Source organism: Arvicola amphibius, chromosome 4 (assembly GCF_903992535.2).
Source record: "Arvicola amphibius chromosome 4, mArvAmp1.2, whole genome shotgun sequence".
Classification (NCBI taxonomy): Eukaryota; Metazoa; Chordata; class Mammalia; order Rodentia; family Cricetidae; genus Arvicola; species Arvicola amphibius.
The window spans coordinates 52749350-52767576 of NC_052050.1; the positions used below are offsets into that span (position 1 = coordinate 52749350).

The 18227-nt window shown below is 49.8% G+C and overlaps 1 protein-coding gene across 1 annotated transcript in view; it reads left to right on the top strand.

The window, feature by feature from the left end:
* The window catches only part of Ntn1 (netrin 1), a 185076-nt gene that overhangs the window by 117469 nt on the left and 49380 nt on the right, over positions 1-18227 (top strand). The window contains exon 3 of the mRNA XM_038326553.2: positions 4589-4777. Within this exon, the coding sequence (XP_038182481.1) occupies positions 4589-4777 (189 nt within the window). The remainder of the gene's footprint in view (positions 1-4588; positions 4778-18227) is intronic.

Genomic DNA, 18227 nt, shown 5'->3' on the forward strand with positions numbered 1-18227 from the left:
GTATCGAGGGGCTGGGTAAGTTCAGGCTGACATGAGAGATGAATGAAAAGACTTAAAGTTGGAAGTTAAGGACTCAGAGGACGTTCGGGTGGGGGAGGCAAACAGGAGTTGGCTCTTGGTCTGCTTTCTCTTTCTGTCAGGTTCCTGGTTGGAGGGGTGGAGTTGGGGAGTCCTTGCTCTTCTTACCCCCTCTGCCTCTGCTCGGGAACTTGAGATACAGCCATGGGAGACAAATCTAGCTTGTCTCAACATGCTAGCTAGCGGGGACATAGCTGAGTCTCTACGAGAGACCGGGGATCCCTAGATAAACTACCAAGTCTTACCAGTGGGGCAGGGATCCTTGATCTGACCCAGGAGGGTCTCAGCTTCCCTCACCCCTGTCTCTCCTGAGTTGACCTCTGTTCTCACAAGGCTGCCCTTTTCCTTCCCGCCATGAAATCTGATAATGAAACTAATACCCAATATTTTTGCCTGGGAGAGAAGCAGGAGATAAACAGGAAGGCACAAGGGATTAGGGTGTCTCTCGGAAGCAAGGCCTGCGGTTGGTGGGAGTTGGGTGACACTTCTTTGTGGACCTGAGGGATCCAGATGTGAGCCACTTTGCCCAATGCATTTTTCCATTTGTGTAGAGAAAATAAAACAAAGAGAAAAGAAAACAAGCTGTAAAATACTTTGCAGAAGTCCAAGCATGGGTAATTATCACTTGATGTTCCTTGACAGCCCAAGGAGGGGCAGGGGCTGCTTTTTGATGTTGGCCTCCGAGTTTTCTTTTGTATTAGCAGTTGTTTGGAAAGAACCTTTTGTTGGTGTGAGGAGATTCTAGCTTGAGCTTTCCCAAGGGGGTAAAAAAGGCAGCCTCACACTCCCAGACGACTGTTGGATGCTGGGCAGCTAGAGCCTTCTTTACAGAGGGGACACGGGGGTGTGTCTGCTTCCACGAAGGACCAAAAGATGCTGTGATGAGACCTTTCTGTGTGCAGAGGACACCTAAAGGGAGTGAGGCCCTGGGGATCCTGGCAGATTCCTAGCCCTGGGCAGGGACACCGGGTCTTGGGGGTTCTGTTCTTGCAGGAATGATCCAAGCTCTGGTCTGTAGTTCAGGCTCAGCTGTTCTGTATGGTGATGCTGGTCATCTTTTCTGGGACAGTCTAGCAGCAGGACGACCTGCCTGTTCCAGGCCAGGACTCTCCTCACTGACTTCTCAGTGCTGGGCTGGGTCGTTAGTCACTGCATGTCTCTGAGTAAGTCCTGTCCCTTGTCTAGTTGAGTGAGTCCACAGAGGCAGTGGCTGCGACAGTCCTCCACGTACAGGGTGGAGATGCAGCTTCTGTGTGCTCGGTTGAACTCAAAACTTGGGGACACCTGCGCAGGGACACTTCAGTTCTTGGGAGTCAGGTTTGTTCTCTAGTCCAAACCGGCTTCTATCTGCTTTTTGGACTTCAGGATAGGCGCTATCTTGACACCTCCATGAAAGCCGACCTTGTCAGCTGAGTGACTACAGGGCATATGATTTGGGGACTGACTCTTGGAAGAATATTCAAGGAAGCTTATGACTCCAGAGAGCAAAATCAAAGTGGCAGTTGTAAAGAAATAAAATATTCACAAGTAAAAATAGCATCCGAATAAGAAACCAGTAAAAACATTTACAGCTCACATAAGTAGAGAAGGCCAGTGTTTTAAGCCAGCCAGAGAGAGAGGAAAATTGGGCTATGGCCTGAGCAGGCAGTGCGTGCACAAAGACGGAAATGGAGACACAAGAAGATGAACCCTGTCTTCTGTAATCATAGACACCGGGTGGGTGTCATGTGCGGGTCTTTTCTCCAGACAGTTTGCAAACTTTTTATTTTCAAATGCTGATACCAAAAGTGTATTGTTATTCTTTTCAAGGGTGTGGTGAAATAAGAGCTGTCACTTCCTGCTAGTAAGAGGCAAAGCCAGTTCAGCCTTCCTTGAGGGCAACTTGGCATTTTCAATCAAATGTTAAAAATATGGAAAATCAAAGCTTAACTCGGAATTCTGCCTTGAGGAAGGCGCTGTCCATCAGGAGATGTGCATGATCTAAGGTGGCTCCAGGTTTAACCCTGAGCAGCAGGGAACAGCCTGGCCGGCAGGCCAGCTTTAAGAGATTGCTTGCTCAGAGTGTCCATCTCCCACTAGAGATCCATGGTGTTTTATACTCTAAGAACCATGCAATCTTTAAAGATCATATTGAGTCATATTCAACACTAAAAATTGTTCATTCTGAAAAAGAGGCTTCAAAGCTGGATGCAGATAGGTATGACCTATATTTCTAGAAAATAAGTAATGGTCCCATGGCTGGGCCCAATAGAAAGCCGCTGTGGTCACAGTGGTTTGTGGAAATAGGAGTGAACTTTTTCCTTTTTGCTTTTGTTTATAAATGTATGGCTTTAAGCATTATAGTTTTTCTTAGTTATGATAAAAAGGTAATTAGATATAAATCTTTAAACTCACCAAGATAAGATATATAATAGAGTATTTTCTCTAATTTTGCACAATATTAATGGAATAGGTATTGTAATTGTAATTCTTACTTGATAACTGTTTTGTTTTATGTAATTTTACTATGCTAAAGTTAAATATTTTTGATTAGACAGAAAAGGGGAAATGCTGTGGGATAATCCTTCTGTATACTGTGAATATGTATTGCTGTCATCGATTAATAAAGAAGCTGCTTTGGCCCATAGCAAGGCAGAATAAGGCTAGGTAGGGAAGCCAAACTGAAAATACAGAGAGGAGAAGGGTGGAGTTGGGGAGACATGAGCCAGCTGTCCAAGAAGCAAGATGCCAGAGGACTGGTAAAGCTGCAGCCATGTGGCAATACATATATTGATAGAAATGGGTTATTTTAAACGTAAGAGCTAGTTATTAATAACCCTGAGCATAGGGCAAACATTCTGTAATTAATATAAGCTTTTGTATCTTTATTCGGGACCAGGTGGTTGGGACAAAAGAAAAGCCCCGCCTCTATTCACACATCATTTCCTTAGAAATTCCATAAACGTGTGTAGAACACAGCCTAAAAACAGGACAGTGTGAATGTGATTAAAGTATACCATACACATCTATAAAAATGTCATGACGATGCTCGCGATTTTGTATGATTGATATATGCTTTTTAAAAAAGTAGGGTAAGATCAAGTGTGGTTGGCTTACGGCTGACAGTGTGCTAGAGTTTGAAGCCCAGAGAAAGAAGCTGGGGGCGGGGAGCATGATCCTAGTGTGAGGTAAAAGGATATCCATCCTTTGGGGGACATGCTGGGGGCCTCTGCCAAGCAAGAGCTAGAGGTGAACTTGGAAGTGACATTGAAGTCACACCTCCTGGAAGACTACACGGCTGCAGCCTTGAAGAAGGGTCGACATAGGGGACAGGAATACGTGTTGGCCTTGGACAAGGAGGTGCACCCCCACACTTGGCATGGTCTAGAAATTGACCAGAGCTCAGAATAAATGAAACAGGAGAAGCTAAGGAGTGAGCTGAGGTTGGGGAGCGAGTAAGTCTGACCTGTGAAGAGCCCCCAAGACTATGCTAAATGATTTTGACTTCTTCCTTATGGACACTGCCCTCAGGTTGGTGCTTAGAAAAACCCAGCTCTGGTCACAGTTGCCTCTATGAAATGATCCCAGCACTCCCTGAGGGCACAAAACTTCCATCATGGAATCCATTCTGTAAAGTGGCATCGTGTTTGCACATAGCCTACACACATCTTCCTGTGTCTCTGTAAAATCCCTCATTAGAGCGCATCTCTAGATATGTTATATTGCCCAGTAAAATTTAAATGTTATGTCAGTAAATACAAGGTAATTTTTAGGGATTAATGGCAAGGAAAATAGTGCCCTTTCGCGTAGATACGGTTCTCCTCAGGTATTTTTGGTCCACACGGTTGGTTTAGTCTTGCAGATACAGGCTGACAGAGGCAGGATGGAGAGGAAGGGGCAGATGCAGGGGAGCTGCCTCTGGGTCCAAGTGGAGACCCCAGACTTGGAGCTGGAAGTGAGGGTTTGCAGGGTCATGGGCAAAGAGGTAATGTGAGAAGCAGGAGTTAGGTCCCAAGGGCATCGCAGCAGGTGGGTGGCAGGGTGAGAGGTACTCACTTCCGAGCTAGTGCACAGACCGGGGGAAGTGGACTGGTGGGGAAAGGCTGTAGAGAAGAAACCTCGAGGTCTTCTGAGGTTTTGGATGGTGGGAAGGAGAGGGGGAGTTGGCTCCAGAGCCTTTGGTGACAGAGGAATGGGAGAAAGGAGGTGTAGGTGAAGGTAGAGGTGGAAGCCAGGGCATCTGGTATGGTCTGTTCCCACTGGGGGACTTAAACACATTTATTTCTCCAGCTCTGGAGGTTGCAAGTCCAAGATCCAAGATTATGATGTGGGCAGGACTTTAACACACGGATTTCAGGAGGCCTCAGCCGGGGCACTGTGAAGTGCTTGTGAAGTGCTTTATGCGCGCAGCCAGGGAGCTAAGGAAAGGCTCCCAGAGTGTGGTCCTGCACCTGGGATGGACCTCTCTCTCCCCAGGGTGTCGGTCCTCCTCTCCCTTTGCACTGATGGCTTCTGTCTGTTTCCCCTGCAGCTTGCAACTGCAACCTCCACGCTCGGCGCTGCAGATTCAATATGGAGCTCTACAAGCTGTCAGGGCGCAAGAGTGGGGGCGTCTGTCTCAACTGCCGCCACAACACTGCAGGCCGACACTGCCACTACTGCAAGGAGGGCTTCTACCGTGACATGGGCAAGCCCATCACCCACCGGAAGGCTTGCAAAGGTAGGTGACCTTGGGGGTCAGGGAGCAGGGATTATTTTTTAGGGACACTAGGCTCCCTTTCTTCCCCTTCTCCCTTTCTATTTCTTTCTTTTTTCTTTTCTTTTTTCTTTTTACTAGTTGCTTTACAAAGCAGAGTAGACTAAGGTGTGTGTGCGCCCCCTCCCCTGTTTCTGTCAAGGCCTTCCTGGTATTTGGACGTGTAAGCCAAAACAACTGGGCAATGGAGACACAGCTCAAAGAAGAAAGTAGAAGGTGCAATCCCTTCCGAGGGTGCAGGGCTGGGCTCCGACACTTCCCCCCTTGCCTCCCTCCTTCTCAGCACAGGTGTGCTGCATACCAAAGGAAAGAGAGCCGTGTTCACCAGGCTTACAGTCGGGGACAAAGGACCCTCTTTTCCCGGCCCCTCACAGAGGCTCTTCTTTGGATGTGTGCACTGCCTCCCTTCCCACCCCCATCTCACACACAGACACACGCACACACAGTCAAGGCAAGGGTGGCAGTTTCAGGATCGGGGTCTCAGAAGGAACCTTTAACCCATCTGTAAATAACTTTACTCTTCAGGACCCTTCCCACCCCCCAAAAAAAAAATTAAAAGGAGACAAAAATAGTTATTTTTGTTCGCCGAAGCAAGCACTGATGTTTTAACTTTCTGCTGTTTGTTTTTCTCTCACCAACAAAAATGAAGCAAGCAATGGTCAGATGACTCAGAGGAGCTGATGAAATGCCAGGGAGCTGAATGAGGTGGGAGGGAAAAGTAGCCCCCCCCCATTAGCTTTGGGGAATTCCAGGGACTAAGGATTTCTTGCTTCAGAGTTGGGGTCTGGGGCCAGAGCATGTCTGAGCATGGCTTCCCAAGATGTTTACATCCAAGGGCTCCTGGAAGACAGTGGGCCTTTAGGGACCCTGACTCAGGAGGGTGCAAAGCCATGGTAGATATAGCTGGGGTGAGGAACTGCAGTGGACGACCCTTCCTGGATTCTGTCAGCCTCTGAATGAAGCAGAGGTGTTGTCTTCGGACGCCAGATGTTGGGCACCTGTATACAGACTGACTATAAAACCTCGAGGATACAGGGTTCCTTGTGTAAAGATGATAAAGAATTTCAGAACGACAATGGCAGAGCTTCAACCAGGTGTGTGTCCTCCTGAGCAAGGAGCCACCTCTGCATGTACAGAACACTTCCTTGGTAAGCAAACAGCAACAAAACCTGGCTTGGCCGACTCTTGCCTCTGAGAGAGAACTCCTGGATTCAGCATGTACAGATGAGTAAGCTGTCTCTCAAGATGCAGACGGGCTCTCATGCCGTGTCTGTGGCCATCGGCTACCTTTGCTGGTTGCCAAGAGAATTTGAGCATAAAGGTAGTAGGGCTATTTCCAAGTCAGAGAGACAAAAGAGAGAATGCTCCAGGAGACTGAGAATGGGCGGGTGACCCAGACAGTGGGGCCCAAGGAAGCTCTACACTGTCAGGAAGGTGTGAGCAGGGCAAAGCTAGAGCAATGGTTTAAAGTCTTAACAGAGAACCGAGTTGAAGATACCCAACTCCTCTGCCTATATCCAAAGCTTCTGTTGTCTCTTTTGTAGAAGAAATGGAAGCTAGGACCTTGTAAACAATTGGCTGACACACATTTATTAGTCATTTATCCAGGGGCAACCACTTCAGCAGGCAGTCCTGTGCTCAAGAACAAGAAGACCCATGTTCTCTGAGAGGAAGGATGCTGGCTACTTCCCGCCCTGCTGGTTTTTCCTATTGGGGCAGAGATGCTCATCTTTCTTTGCCAGCTGGGTACGGACAGATGAGGGTGCTGCTGTTCTGTGACTTCAGATGCTGGGGCCAGCCTAGGTGGCTGTCTTCAGTTGCAGCCACATGCCCAGAATTGGTGGGAACCCAGAAATAACTTGGGGGATAGAGGAACTAAGGATAGATGCTGGAGTGAAAGATGTGTGCTTCTGAGTCTCTGGGTCAAACACCCACCTCTCTGCCACCGCTTGGGACCCTTCTGCCTGTCCTCTAGGGCCACATGGCTTAAGCAATGGTTCCTTGCAGGCAAGCTTGTTGGCTCCAATCTTGTGATCTTTTGACAGCTTGCTCTCCGGGCATCCAGAATGTGGGTAACATTCTGTCCCTCACCCTAGCCTCTAAGAGTGCCCCTGGGGAGCCCCATCCGAGGCCCTCACAGGAAGGCTCCACTTCTTTGCTTTACCCTAATTTCACAGAGGAATTGGGACAACTGGCCCTCAACTCCCAAGCTGGCTTTAGAATGGCCTAGGGGCCCTCTTTATCCCCTGACTTCTCTGGGCCTGGGAGGGGCCCCGGGCAGGGGGCCGAGGCCACCCATACACTGCTGGTGATTGGCTGGCTCAAGACCTTGTTCAGTGTCGAGCAGGGGTGGACGCAGACAAGAACAGCTTGGAGCAAGGGCATTTGATTCCAAGCATTACTCTGCCGTCTCCCCATTTGGGAAGTTTCATAGCAACAAATTTGTTGGGGTCTTTCTCCCCTCCCCTAGCTTAGGAGCAAACGGGGACTGGCAGGGTTGGTGCATACAAAGGGCCGTAGTAAACATGTCCAGGGAACAGGCCGCTGCACTCACGGGTATTCAGGGCGATTTCACAGCGCCGGGCCAGCCTCATTATGGTGTGGGCTGTTGTCCTATACAAAGTCAGATGAGATGAATTTCTCCCCTTTCTCTGCGAAATGGTTTGTGAATGATACTCGTCCTGGGATCTGTCAAAAGATAGGAGTTTTTGTTTACCATTTGACTTCTTTATGGACTGCGGAGGCACTTTCTTTCTATAGCCTCCAAAGAGGACGTTGCTATTTAACCATCTCAGCCATGCCTCCATTGATAACAATATTAATTTATCATTTTCCCGAACCATCTGTGATGGATAAAGACATTCCAGGAGGCTCCCGTGAACCGAATTGTGATGAGAATTAAGAAATTAACCACCACATCTAGCTTCCCCGTCACAAAGGGGCCCTCGTTCCATCTCACTGAGCAGCAGCCTGTTCTTCCCGCTCATTGCCCTGCCCCCTTCACTTCTGCACTGAATGTGGCTGAAAGAAGGGCTGCTAAGGAGGTGCCGGGCCTTAGGAAGATGCAATCGTTAGCAAGGCAGGAGCAGGAGACAGCAGAGCTCACCAGCTCTGCAGTGCATTCCCGATGCTCCCATCACCCTTTCTGTCTTCCTGCAGCTCTGCCAAGGGTTGGGGGAGGGGGAGAAGTGAACACCCCACTCCAGCCCCCTCTGGCTTCTTGGGGCCACTGTATGGAACTGTCCCAGTCACGCCTCTCCCCTCCCCTCCCGTCGCCCCATCCCCAGTTGTCCCCAGTAAACATTTCTTTCGAATTTTTTACTTTCCCTTCCTGGTATCATAAGTGTGTTTTCCCCAACTTGTCATTCTTGGTTGTGTGTGAGAATTACCTGGGATGTTGCAAAATGCTGCTTAGGTCCCACCCCAGAGATTCTGGTTTAATTAATGGGTTCAGACGAGAGATAGGCACCTGCCTTGGAAAAGCTCCCCAAGGCTGAGAGCTGCTAGGGTGGTGGGGGTTGGGGTGTAAGAAATAAGGATGGCAGCTTGCTGTTGGGGTGGGTTCAGGAAAGTCTCCAGGGGTGGAGACTAAACCCTACAGTTAACTCCTTTGAGGGGAGAGATTACTAATTGATGAATTGAAATATTTTAAAGACTCTTTTACTGAAAACTTGGAGGGGGCCACTTAAAATTCTTTTCATTCAAAATCTTCCTGGGTGAGGCAGGGGCGTCATTTGTGTGTGCATGTGTTCAGTTTTAAGCCCCTCCCACACCCCTCTTCCTGACGCTCTGGCCATTTCCACTCGCCCCATAAAAGCCTCCGGTGTATACTCTTCCACTTTTGGGGGTCCCTTGTGACAGGTCCATTTTCTGTCATAATTTGGGTGGTTCAGGGAGAGGCAAGAAGGTAGCAGCGACTGTCCTTGCGGCTCCAGCTTTGAACACAGAGAGCCCCATCTCCGGGATGGCCTCCTGTTTGCAGCTGGAGAGGAAGCCAGGAGAGAAGATGCCAAAAGCTTACCTCAGTGTGGCCCCGCTGCCATAGCTTCGCTGTGCTCTCTTGGGGGTGGGGAGGAGTCAAAGCTGCAGCTACAGGAATGGCTCCTGTCTACAGTCTACAGCGCATTGGGCCATCTCATGGCACCTTAAATCCCGGTCATTTACATGTGGATATGAAGAGAATGTGGCGTTACCTTCAGGTTTCTGGCCTAACATTCCATATTCCACCTGCCATTCCTCAAGAGTCAAAACTCTTCCCTTTCCCTGATGCAACAGGGGTCATTCTTTGTTTTTCCAATGATTTGTTTATTTATTTATTTATTTTTTTGCCTGCATGTATGTCTGTGTGCAGGTGTTGGATCCTGGAGTTACAGACAGTTGTGAGCTGCCATGTGGGTGCCAGGAATTGAACCCAGGTCCTCCGAAAGGGCAGTCAGTGCTCTTAACCACTGAACCATCTCTCCACCCCCCAACAGGGGTCATTCTTTATAGCAGTGTGTTTGTGATTAGGAAAAGTCATGAAATAAGGTAGGGGGATTTTGTTCAGAAGTCTTTACAAATGGCAAGTGTCCTTGGTCCTGTGGCACACCCTTACCACTGTGGGGAAACAGCACTCCTCAGCCAAGCGCTGGAGCAAGCTCCCTGGGAATTGTTGCTAGCTCTGCCTTCTTGGGTACTACTCTGGCCTGTTCTCACTCCTGGACTTCCCATGGACATTCCAGGGGTCCCCAGTGCTTGAATAGAAAGAACCCCGGATCTTTGAGTTCCCTAAGTTCATGGTGTTTCTGGGCATGGTAGGCAGGGTGTTGAGGCTATCTGACTTGGGAAAGTCTCTCCTTGGAGCTTCTACTGCAGGACACCAGGTAGACCTAGCGTACAGCCTCCGGCTCAGGCTCCTGGTCAGGGCTCAGGTTCCACTTCTGGGTGAGGCGTGCTTCACAGCCCCGGCTTTCCTGTCTGGAGATGGGCAGAATGATTTCCCCTCCTTAGAGTCACAGTGTGAATTAAATGCGGTGCTCTACACTGGCACATACGTGCCCTCTGTACACGCTACCCGCTGTGATTATTTGAATAGCTCATGGAAAACAGAGCCCACGCAGTCATTAGTGGGCACACAGAACAGGGGCACAGCTTGCTTAGTCCTCCTGCTGTTTGTTTCCTGTGGTTATTTATCTGTTTTGGTGACCTAATGGGTTTCATTAGGGCTGCTTATAGGGTCCAGGATGAGGGATACTTACAGGAGCCTGGGTCCTTACCAGTGGCTATACCACTGAAGAAAATCTCTCTCCCTTCCCCAATGACCATTAATTTTTTATAGCTACCCACGGAGGGATGAGCCTTGTGAGTCCCTCCCCCTCGCTACTGCCTATATGTCTTAGGAAGAGGGTGTTCAAGGGGCCCTTCGTCTCCCAATGATGTGATGTTAGCAGGCCCAGTCTTGGGTTTTGAGCTGTTAATCACTGCTGTGGGATCAAAAGTGCAATAGCAATGCCACATTCCAAAGACAGGACTCTATCCCACTGCGTTCTGCCCTCCAGCCCTTAGAGTCTTTCTGCCCCATCTCTGATGGTGATCCCTGAGTCATGGGAAGGGTAGTAGAGAAATCCCATTGATGCCTGAGACTATAACAGTTCTTACCCTCGGCTCTTAGACCAGATATGAGTCTCTGCCATTCTTCCTACCAACTGCAAAAAAGGTTTTCTCTGACCAAAGCTGATTAACTTGTGGGTATAAATATAATTATTTCCGTGGTAATTTGACGGGCATGTCCTAAATGGTTAGGCTTACTTAGCTCTGACGTAGCACTTAGTAACTGACGTCACTCAAAGGGCTCAGTGCCTGTTAGATTCTGTGGCTGATTCCCATAGGACAGGGGCCTAGGGATTTGCCCCAGTACTGTCGTACACTGTCCGTAAAGGATTTGCATGCTTTAGAAGCAGAAATGATGAATGAGCTGAGTGGTGGAGATGTGCCCAGCAGCTGCTTGTGGAGGCTCAGCACAAAGCAGGGGCACAGCTGTATACAGCCAAAAATGGCGAAAGCACCACTCACAAGAGTAGGCTGCATCTAAGGGCTGCCTCACCATCCCGCTGTACCCGTACTAGGTCAGGTGCTTGGGCGGGACCAAGTTCTCAGGTCCTTCCCAGTCCAAGCCCATGTGTACACTTGCAGCAACTGTGGCACTCTGGGAACACGCTAAGGACATGGGTCTTTCCTCCTCAGCTGTAGAACAGGTGCAGGGAGCCTACAGTTCACTAGATCACAGCGGCTCACACAATCCAGTTTAGAATTATGGGCCCCTCTCCCCCTGCACTTCCTGCTGTCTTCACCTTGATCTGAAGTGTCAGAGGAAAGGCAAGGCCATGCAACCTAAAACTTTGATTCTTCCTTGCCTTGTTAGCAACTGTTGTGGGAGAGGAAGACCTGGCTTGGAGGAGGTTGACACAGACAGCTGAAGAGAAGGCTGGGGATTATGTATGGATATCCACAGTTGGCTCCCCATGCCCCATTAGCACCCGGAGAGTGTGGCTTTTGCGCTTGTCGTGACCCAGGGTGTGAAGGATTGGCTTTCCCTCTCTGCCTCATTCTTCCCTCCAATGCACAGGACAGATAAGATGGTCTTTCCCCAGAGGAGAAGGCAGCAGATTAGGCCCTGACTCACATTGCTGTCTGACAGTGAGATCATTTGTTCATTGAGTCTGCGAGTGTTTGTCGAGGGCTTGGCTGTTCTGTGGGACTTCCTACTGGTGGGAGGTCAGTAACAATGGAAAAGAGTAAAAGAAGCTAATTATGGAATGAGGCGAGGTCCGTGGGAGAAAGAAACAGCTGGAAGAGAAAGTCACCAAGAAGTCCCTGAGGATGGGACATTTGAGAGGAGACCTGGGATGTGAGGAGAAAGCACAAATTCAGGAAATGGCAGAGGGCTTGGTAGGCCCTTGGTCTGAAGGGAAGGAAGAGAGTGCAGGGCAGGGCCATCTTGCTGGCATCTGGAGAGGAGGCAGGTCCTGTGTGAGAGGCCAGTGCAAGACCAAGGACAAGAGTCACGAGGGCTCTGCTTGCATTTACAGAAGCTCCTTCTAAAAGATAAGCCACAGTGGAGAGACAGCACTCATGTGGCCCATATCCCACCGAGGATGTCATTCCAGGGCAGAAGGAACTCTCGGAAAGCTCAATAACAAGAAGGCAAATGATCCAATTAAAAATGGGCAAAATATTTGAACAGACACTTTCTCAAGGATGGACAGATGGCACATAAACTCATGAAACATTAGCTGACGTTGGGGAAATGCAAATTAAAATCACAATGAGATCCCTCTCATTGAAAATAAAAAAATTATTAGCCACTTAACAATTCCATATGCTTGGCCAGGACGAGGGCCTGCTGGTGGGAATAGAGCACACTGTTGGTGGGAATTCCATGTGGCATAGCTGCTCAGTAAAAATAGCCTAGCACGTCCCTGCCAAGTGAGACCCATATCTGTCATAACATTAGGATCCTGGTCACAGGTGTTTCTCCAAGAGAAATGAAAACATAAGTCCAAAAGAAAAAAAAAACCCAAAACCCAAAAAATCTATAGCATTCTTATTTGTTATTGTCCCAAACTAGAGACAGAACCTGAGGGTGTGTCAGTGTCTGCACGAACAGAGTGGACAGATGCCCACTGAAGAAGACGGCCCAGTGTTAGTGAAAAACAAACTGATTCCTAAGCCACCACAGACAAACTGCAACTGCATGGTTAAGTGAGAACGGTTGGGCTCACCAGGGGACCCGCTGGCAATCCCATTTGCCCGTGCTGTAGACACCGTAAATACCGTCTAATTCTGGGATAAGACATTTTGCAAAAGGTGAAACTAGAAGGAGCGGAGGCTGACTGCGGAGGAAGGAATTCCTGAGCGAGCTCGGTGATCAGAAGAACCTGCATCTGTGATAAAAGTCTGTAGACTTGTACAACCAAAAGGAATGAATTTACCCTGTGCAGATTACAGCAGCGATGGACCAGATTCCTTCCCTAGAGCTGTAGTCTGGGTGTGCCCTCCCGGAGGTTCACTGTGGGGCGCTTGATCCCCAGCATAGCAATGTTAGGAGGTGTGGAACTTTTTTGTTTTGCTTTTGTTTTTCAAGATAAGGTTTCTCTGTATAGCCCTGGCCTAGATTTCATTTTAGACCAGGCTGGACTTGAATTCAGAGCCACCAGCCACCATCTCCTGGTCTGGAGGTGTGGCGCTTTTAATAGGTGGGGCCCTAGGACCCCTGGAGAGCTGGCTCAGTGGTTAAGAGCACTTGCCGCTCTCCTAGAGGATTTGTTTCCAGCGCCTACAGCAGGGAGTTCACAACTGCCTGTAACTCCATTTTCAGGGGACATGACCCCCTTTGGCTTCTGCAGGCACCTGCATGCATATAGTGCACATACACATAAATAAATAAAAACAATTATTTTTTTTAAAAAAAGAGGTGGGGCCTAGTAAAAGATGATCATGTCAGCAGGGCCATCCTCCTGGGAGAGGATTAATGTTGGTCTCATGTGACTTTGCTTCTTGTGGCAGTGGAGAGTGAGGGGTACACAGCTCAACCCTGGGTTCAGTTCAACACTAACAAACTGGGAAACACGGGGTAAACCTGGCCGCCTTAGGTTTCTCTGGCTCCTTGTCTATACATGAAGCTGTTCCCCTTTCTTCCTCTCCACCATGCTGTGGTCTAACCAAGTGTTCCTTTCCTGGAAGCCAAAACAGATGGGGCCACCCATCTTCGACTTTTATAGTCTTTAAAACAACGAATTGCACATACCTTTTCTTTTTCTTTCCTCTTCATTCTTTCTGTGCTTTCTGAAACAATGTTGACCTCAGGCTCCTGACTTTCCTGACATAGCTTCCTAAATTCTGGCGCTAAATGTGTGTGCTTTCATGCCCTGCAGGCCTCTTGAAAGTGACCAGCTTCCGGGTGTTTCTGTGACAGCAACCGAGAATGTACTAAGAACTCAGGACCCTATTCCAGGGTCTTTCTGATCCTGTCTCCTTCACAGCCCTGAAGTCATTAAGAGCTACCTCTACCCTGCTTTTGTTCGGCATCTAATCCCCATCCCTGGTCCATGGTCTCCTGTTTTGCTTCTGCATTAGCCTCCACCCACTGCAGATGCCCAGGCAACCTTGGCTGTCTCTTGCCTGTTTCTTCTCTTGGTTTCTCCGCAACCTCCTTTAGGGGCCTGGGAGAGCCCTTAGGAAAGAGGTAGCTTGTCTGGAGTCTAGCGCAGGTACACTAGCTTGGAGTGCCCCCCAAAAGCACGGTGCGCCTGCTGCCTCAGACAGCAGATAGTTAATCTCTCCCGATTCTGGAGGCTGGAAATTCAAGGTCAAGGTACCAGCTGGGCAGATTCTTTCTGAGGGCCAGGAGGGAGGGATCTGCCGCAGGCCTTTCTCCTGGGCTTGCAGATGGTGCCCTTCATCCTGTGTGCTCACATGGCCTTTCCTCTGTAGCCAACTTGTACCTCATCCCCATCTTGGGTAAGGACATCAGTCATTGATTAAAACCTACCCCAATGACCTAATTGCCTCTAAAGAATTCATATGTCACATGTAGGCTCTGGGAATAGGACTTTGGGGTATGCATCCTGGGGGTTTGGCATGTGAGTCCATCCTTCACATGAGGCCAAGGCAGTAAGTTTTCAGGGCTCCTGGAAGCCTAGGGGACAGCCAGATGGCATCTAGACTGGGGACTGAGGCTCTGCTTGTTCTGTCCCCGGTTTCAAAGGGAACAATGCTGAACCACATTGTTCCTACGAGCCTGTGCTCTAGATTGCTGCCTCTTGCAGGTCCCACTTGATCTTAGTCCCTGGAGCCAGGGTGCTCAGGAAAAGTAGCCACATTTCCCATAGGAGCCCCAGAAGGTTTCCATCTGCCCCTGTGAGCTGCTGGAAGGGTCAGACCTCTGCTTATGCTCACAGTTGGAAGGTAAAGGTCATGCCTGGGTGTAGGAAGCCAGTGGTAAGCACCAGCCACCCCCAGGCCCTAGAGTTCCCTCCATTGATAAGGTCCACTAGTGAGTGAGTGAGCAAGGTGCGCCCTACAACACAAGCCCCTCCCCCTGCCCTAACCCAGGACACTGTGATGAGCAGCAGCCGTGGGGTTAACGTCCACACTCTGGACCCATGGAGACAAAACCTTTAGAGGAGTGTAGACCTCTGTCCTTAGAGAGAAGCCACCTGCAATCCAGGGAGAGGGGGATACTAATTCAGTGGCAGTGACAGGCCAGGGTCCTCTGTCATCTGTCTGAAACCACTTGGGTTCTCTTGGACAGTCTGTCCCTGGCTGGTGACCCAGCACAAACACAGCCTGGGTTCTCTGCAGCCAGCCACATTCGTGGGAAACCTGATCGTGCCATGGTCTCAGGGACCTGCACTTCCTTCTGGCCTCACATTCTCTCTTCATGGAAAAACCTCTGGTAGCCTGTTTCCACTGAGCAGGTGCTGTCTGCCCCGTGCAGATTGGCGACCTGTATGTATTGGCTTCCCTCTAAAAGTCATGGCTGGCTTCCAGGGAAATAGAAGTCACTAGGAGGGCTTCCTGTGGCAGAGGGTATTCCAACCTGGGCCCTGTTCTCAGAATTAGGGAAGTTCTCTGGTGATCCCCTCATTGGAGCCCCTACAACGTAAAAGCCCCCCCCCCCCCCACTGGCCTCATTCACCACTTAATTATCCTGCTGTGAGCTGGTCAGTGTGGGTGCATATGTATTATGTATGTATGCTCCCATGAGCGTGTCCATGTGTCTGTGTGTTTACAGGCTAAGGGACTGCAGCGGGAGCCTCTGGGCTTTCTCGTCCTAGGGCTGGGCCCTGAGGCTTCCCTCGCTCCCACTCTCTTTGACAAAGGCTGTCAGGATTCTGATTTTCACACTTGTATTATCCAGGGCTCTCCAGAGGAACAGAACTTATAGAATGGATGTACACACTCCAGAATCCTGAAGAAGTAGGCTCTAATGCTAGGGTAGAATAGACTTGCCGGTGAGAGTGGGGCCAAGCCGGCAAAGAGAGAGCTGGCTTCCTTTCTCTGTGTCCTTTGAATAAGCTGCCACCACAAGGGGTGTGGCCCAGATTAAAGGTGGATCTTCCCACCTCAAAGAACTGGATTAGAAGAGGGCCTTCACACTTTAAATAATTTAATTAAAAAAACAATCCCTCACAGGTGTGCTCAGCCGCTTGGATTTTTGTTAATCCCAGATGTGGTCGAGTTGACAGCACTGGCCTGTGTTGATTTTCTTATCACACTGAACACCCACCCTTCTTTGCTCAGAAGGTGTGATTTGAGCCACCGTACTTCCCGTGTCGGTGGGGAAAGTTCTTATTCTGAGGCCCTTTGCCTGGGAATTGGGAACAAGTGCTGGGCGGGGCTCCATCCGGGTTGCATTTGGCTTCAAGTAACAGCACACCTACCTCACAGTGATTGCAACAGGGCAGAGTTAATTTCCCCGTGGAAGAAACAGACGTAGAGAGGGGCTCCTGAGGATGACAGGTCTGCTCTTCTCTCTCTTTAGGGCTGCAGATCCTTCCCGTGTCTCCTTTCTTTTATGGCTCCTCACTAGCCTGTTCCCTTGTGCTTCCACCGCATACTGTCTCCACAGGGTTGTTGTGGGGTCTGAGTGGATGTTGCTGTGTCTGTCGGAGTCTTAATGGGTATACCTCTGCTGGCAGATGCTCTATTGGTGGTTTGATGCAGCCTGGTGATGGTCACAGTGGCCTGGATGTGACCTTTTAGTGACTTCCATGCATAGATAATGACTTGTTAGTGTGGATGTGTGCTATATACTGCTGCCCCAGTTAGACCAGAGGCATGGGTTTATCTTCCTATAGAATCTTGGGAGAAAGATTTGGAAAGCCAGCAGCAAGCATTAGCTTACATCTCTTCTGAGGATGAACCGTTAGGATGAGCTGACCATACAGAATACATGCTAAGAACGGTCCTCCTCTGCTGCAGCAGGCTTCTTCCGGTCCCCACCCTTCCCAGCAGTGGGCCAGCCAAGGCAGCTGAGGTCACCAGCTTTGCAGAGCTCAATGCATAGTTTTCAGTGCTCCTCCACCCCTGGAGTTTGTGCTGGGTGGGCTCCTGCCAAGACGAGGACACTCTGGGCCAGAGCTGGTGCCTAGGTGTGACGTGGTTTGGAATCTTCAGTGACCAAGTAATCTTTTGTAACCTTCTAAGGATCCAGGAGTTACTGGCATCCAATGACTTTAAGGATTGCCAGTGGACTTGCAGAGCAGGCCAAGAGAGGTCAGCTGACACAGGAACCTGGTGTCCCCACATGCCAATGCCCAAACCCACATCCGTGGCTCAGGACTGTGAGATCCTGTTCCGTGGCCCTCAACTTTCACATGGCCAACCGTGTGCCTGTATCATTCACCTTTCCTACTGCAGGGCTAGGCCAAATCCCTTCCTCACTGCCATCCTTCCCACGGGTCATCAAGATTAGATCCGTTCTTACTGCTAACTTTAAAGAGGGTGCAGACTTGAATTCAGGGCACACTGATGAAGACGGCATCTCAGCAGGGGCATTTACCCTCCACAATGGCATCTTCGTTTACTTGTCTCCTGGCAGTGACAGAAGCAGCTTGAGGGAAAACAGATTAAATTTGGCTCATGGCCTCAGAGGGCTTCCGTCCAGGATGGCAGAGGTGACTGCTCCATGCACGGCGCGCTTGAGCTTGAGGGAGCCTGTTTATGTGGGACGAGCCGGGGAATGAGCAGAGAAAGCTGGAGCCAGGGGCAGATAGAGCCACCCCGGTGACCTACTTTCACCAGAACTGCACCACAAGCCACACACCAAATGCTCTAAACGTGGGAGAGCTACGAGGGACATTTCAGAGTCAAGTCTAAGAAAGGACCAAGGTGGGAACGGTCCGGTGCTTCTCAGGGATCCTGTGTCATGGGAGCCAGCAAGCCGCTGGCCCGCCAGGCCCCTTCAGTCCTCCATCCTGTCAAACCCAGACCCTTCCTCATCCTAGTGCTTCCAGAAGTTTTTTTGCGTGTCCTGACACCACGGGCACCAACATCTGCTCGCATTGTTCTCCCTTCTGCGCGCCATGGACAAGCTGGCTCTAAGGCACACATTTCTCCCCCATCTCCCGGATGCTCCTCGCTGCACTCCCAGGCTGGAGGCCTAGGGAGAGGCTGCCTGCTTTAGGGCCATTGAGGAGGGAGTTTTTACATTCGCTCTTTCGGAATCTCAGTTCTCATTTATTTTCCCAGATATTTTTGTCGTCTTTGGGGACAGAAACACAGCCGCATATGGCATGAATTGAGATGGCTGCAGAATGCATTACTGGCTCACACTGCCCTCCTGGGCTCCTGCAGCAGGGACAGGCACAACATGGCCTCCTTTACCCCCATCCCTTCACCAGCGAGGCCACTGCTCAGGCACAGGTGGGCA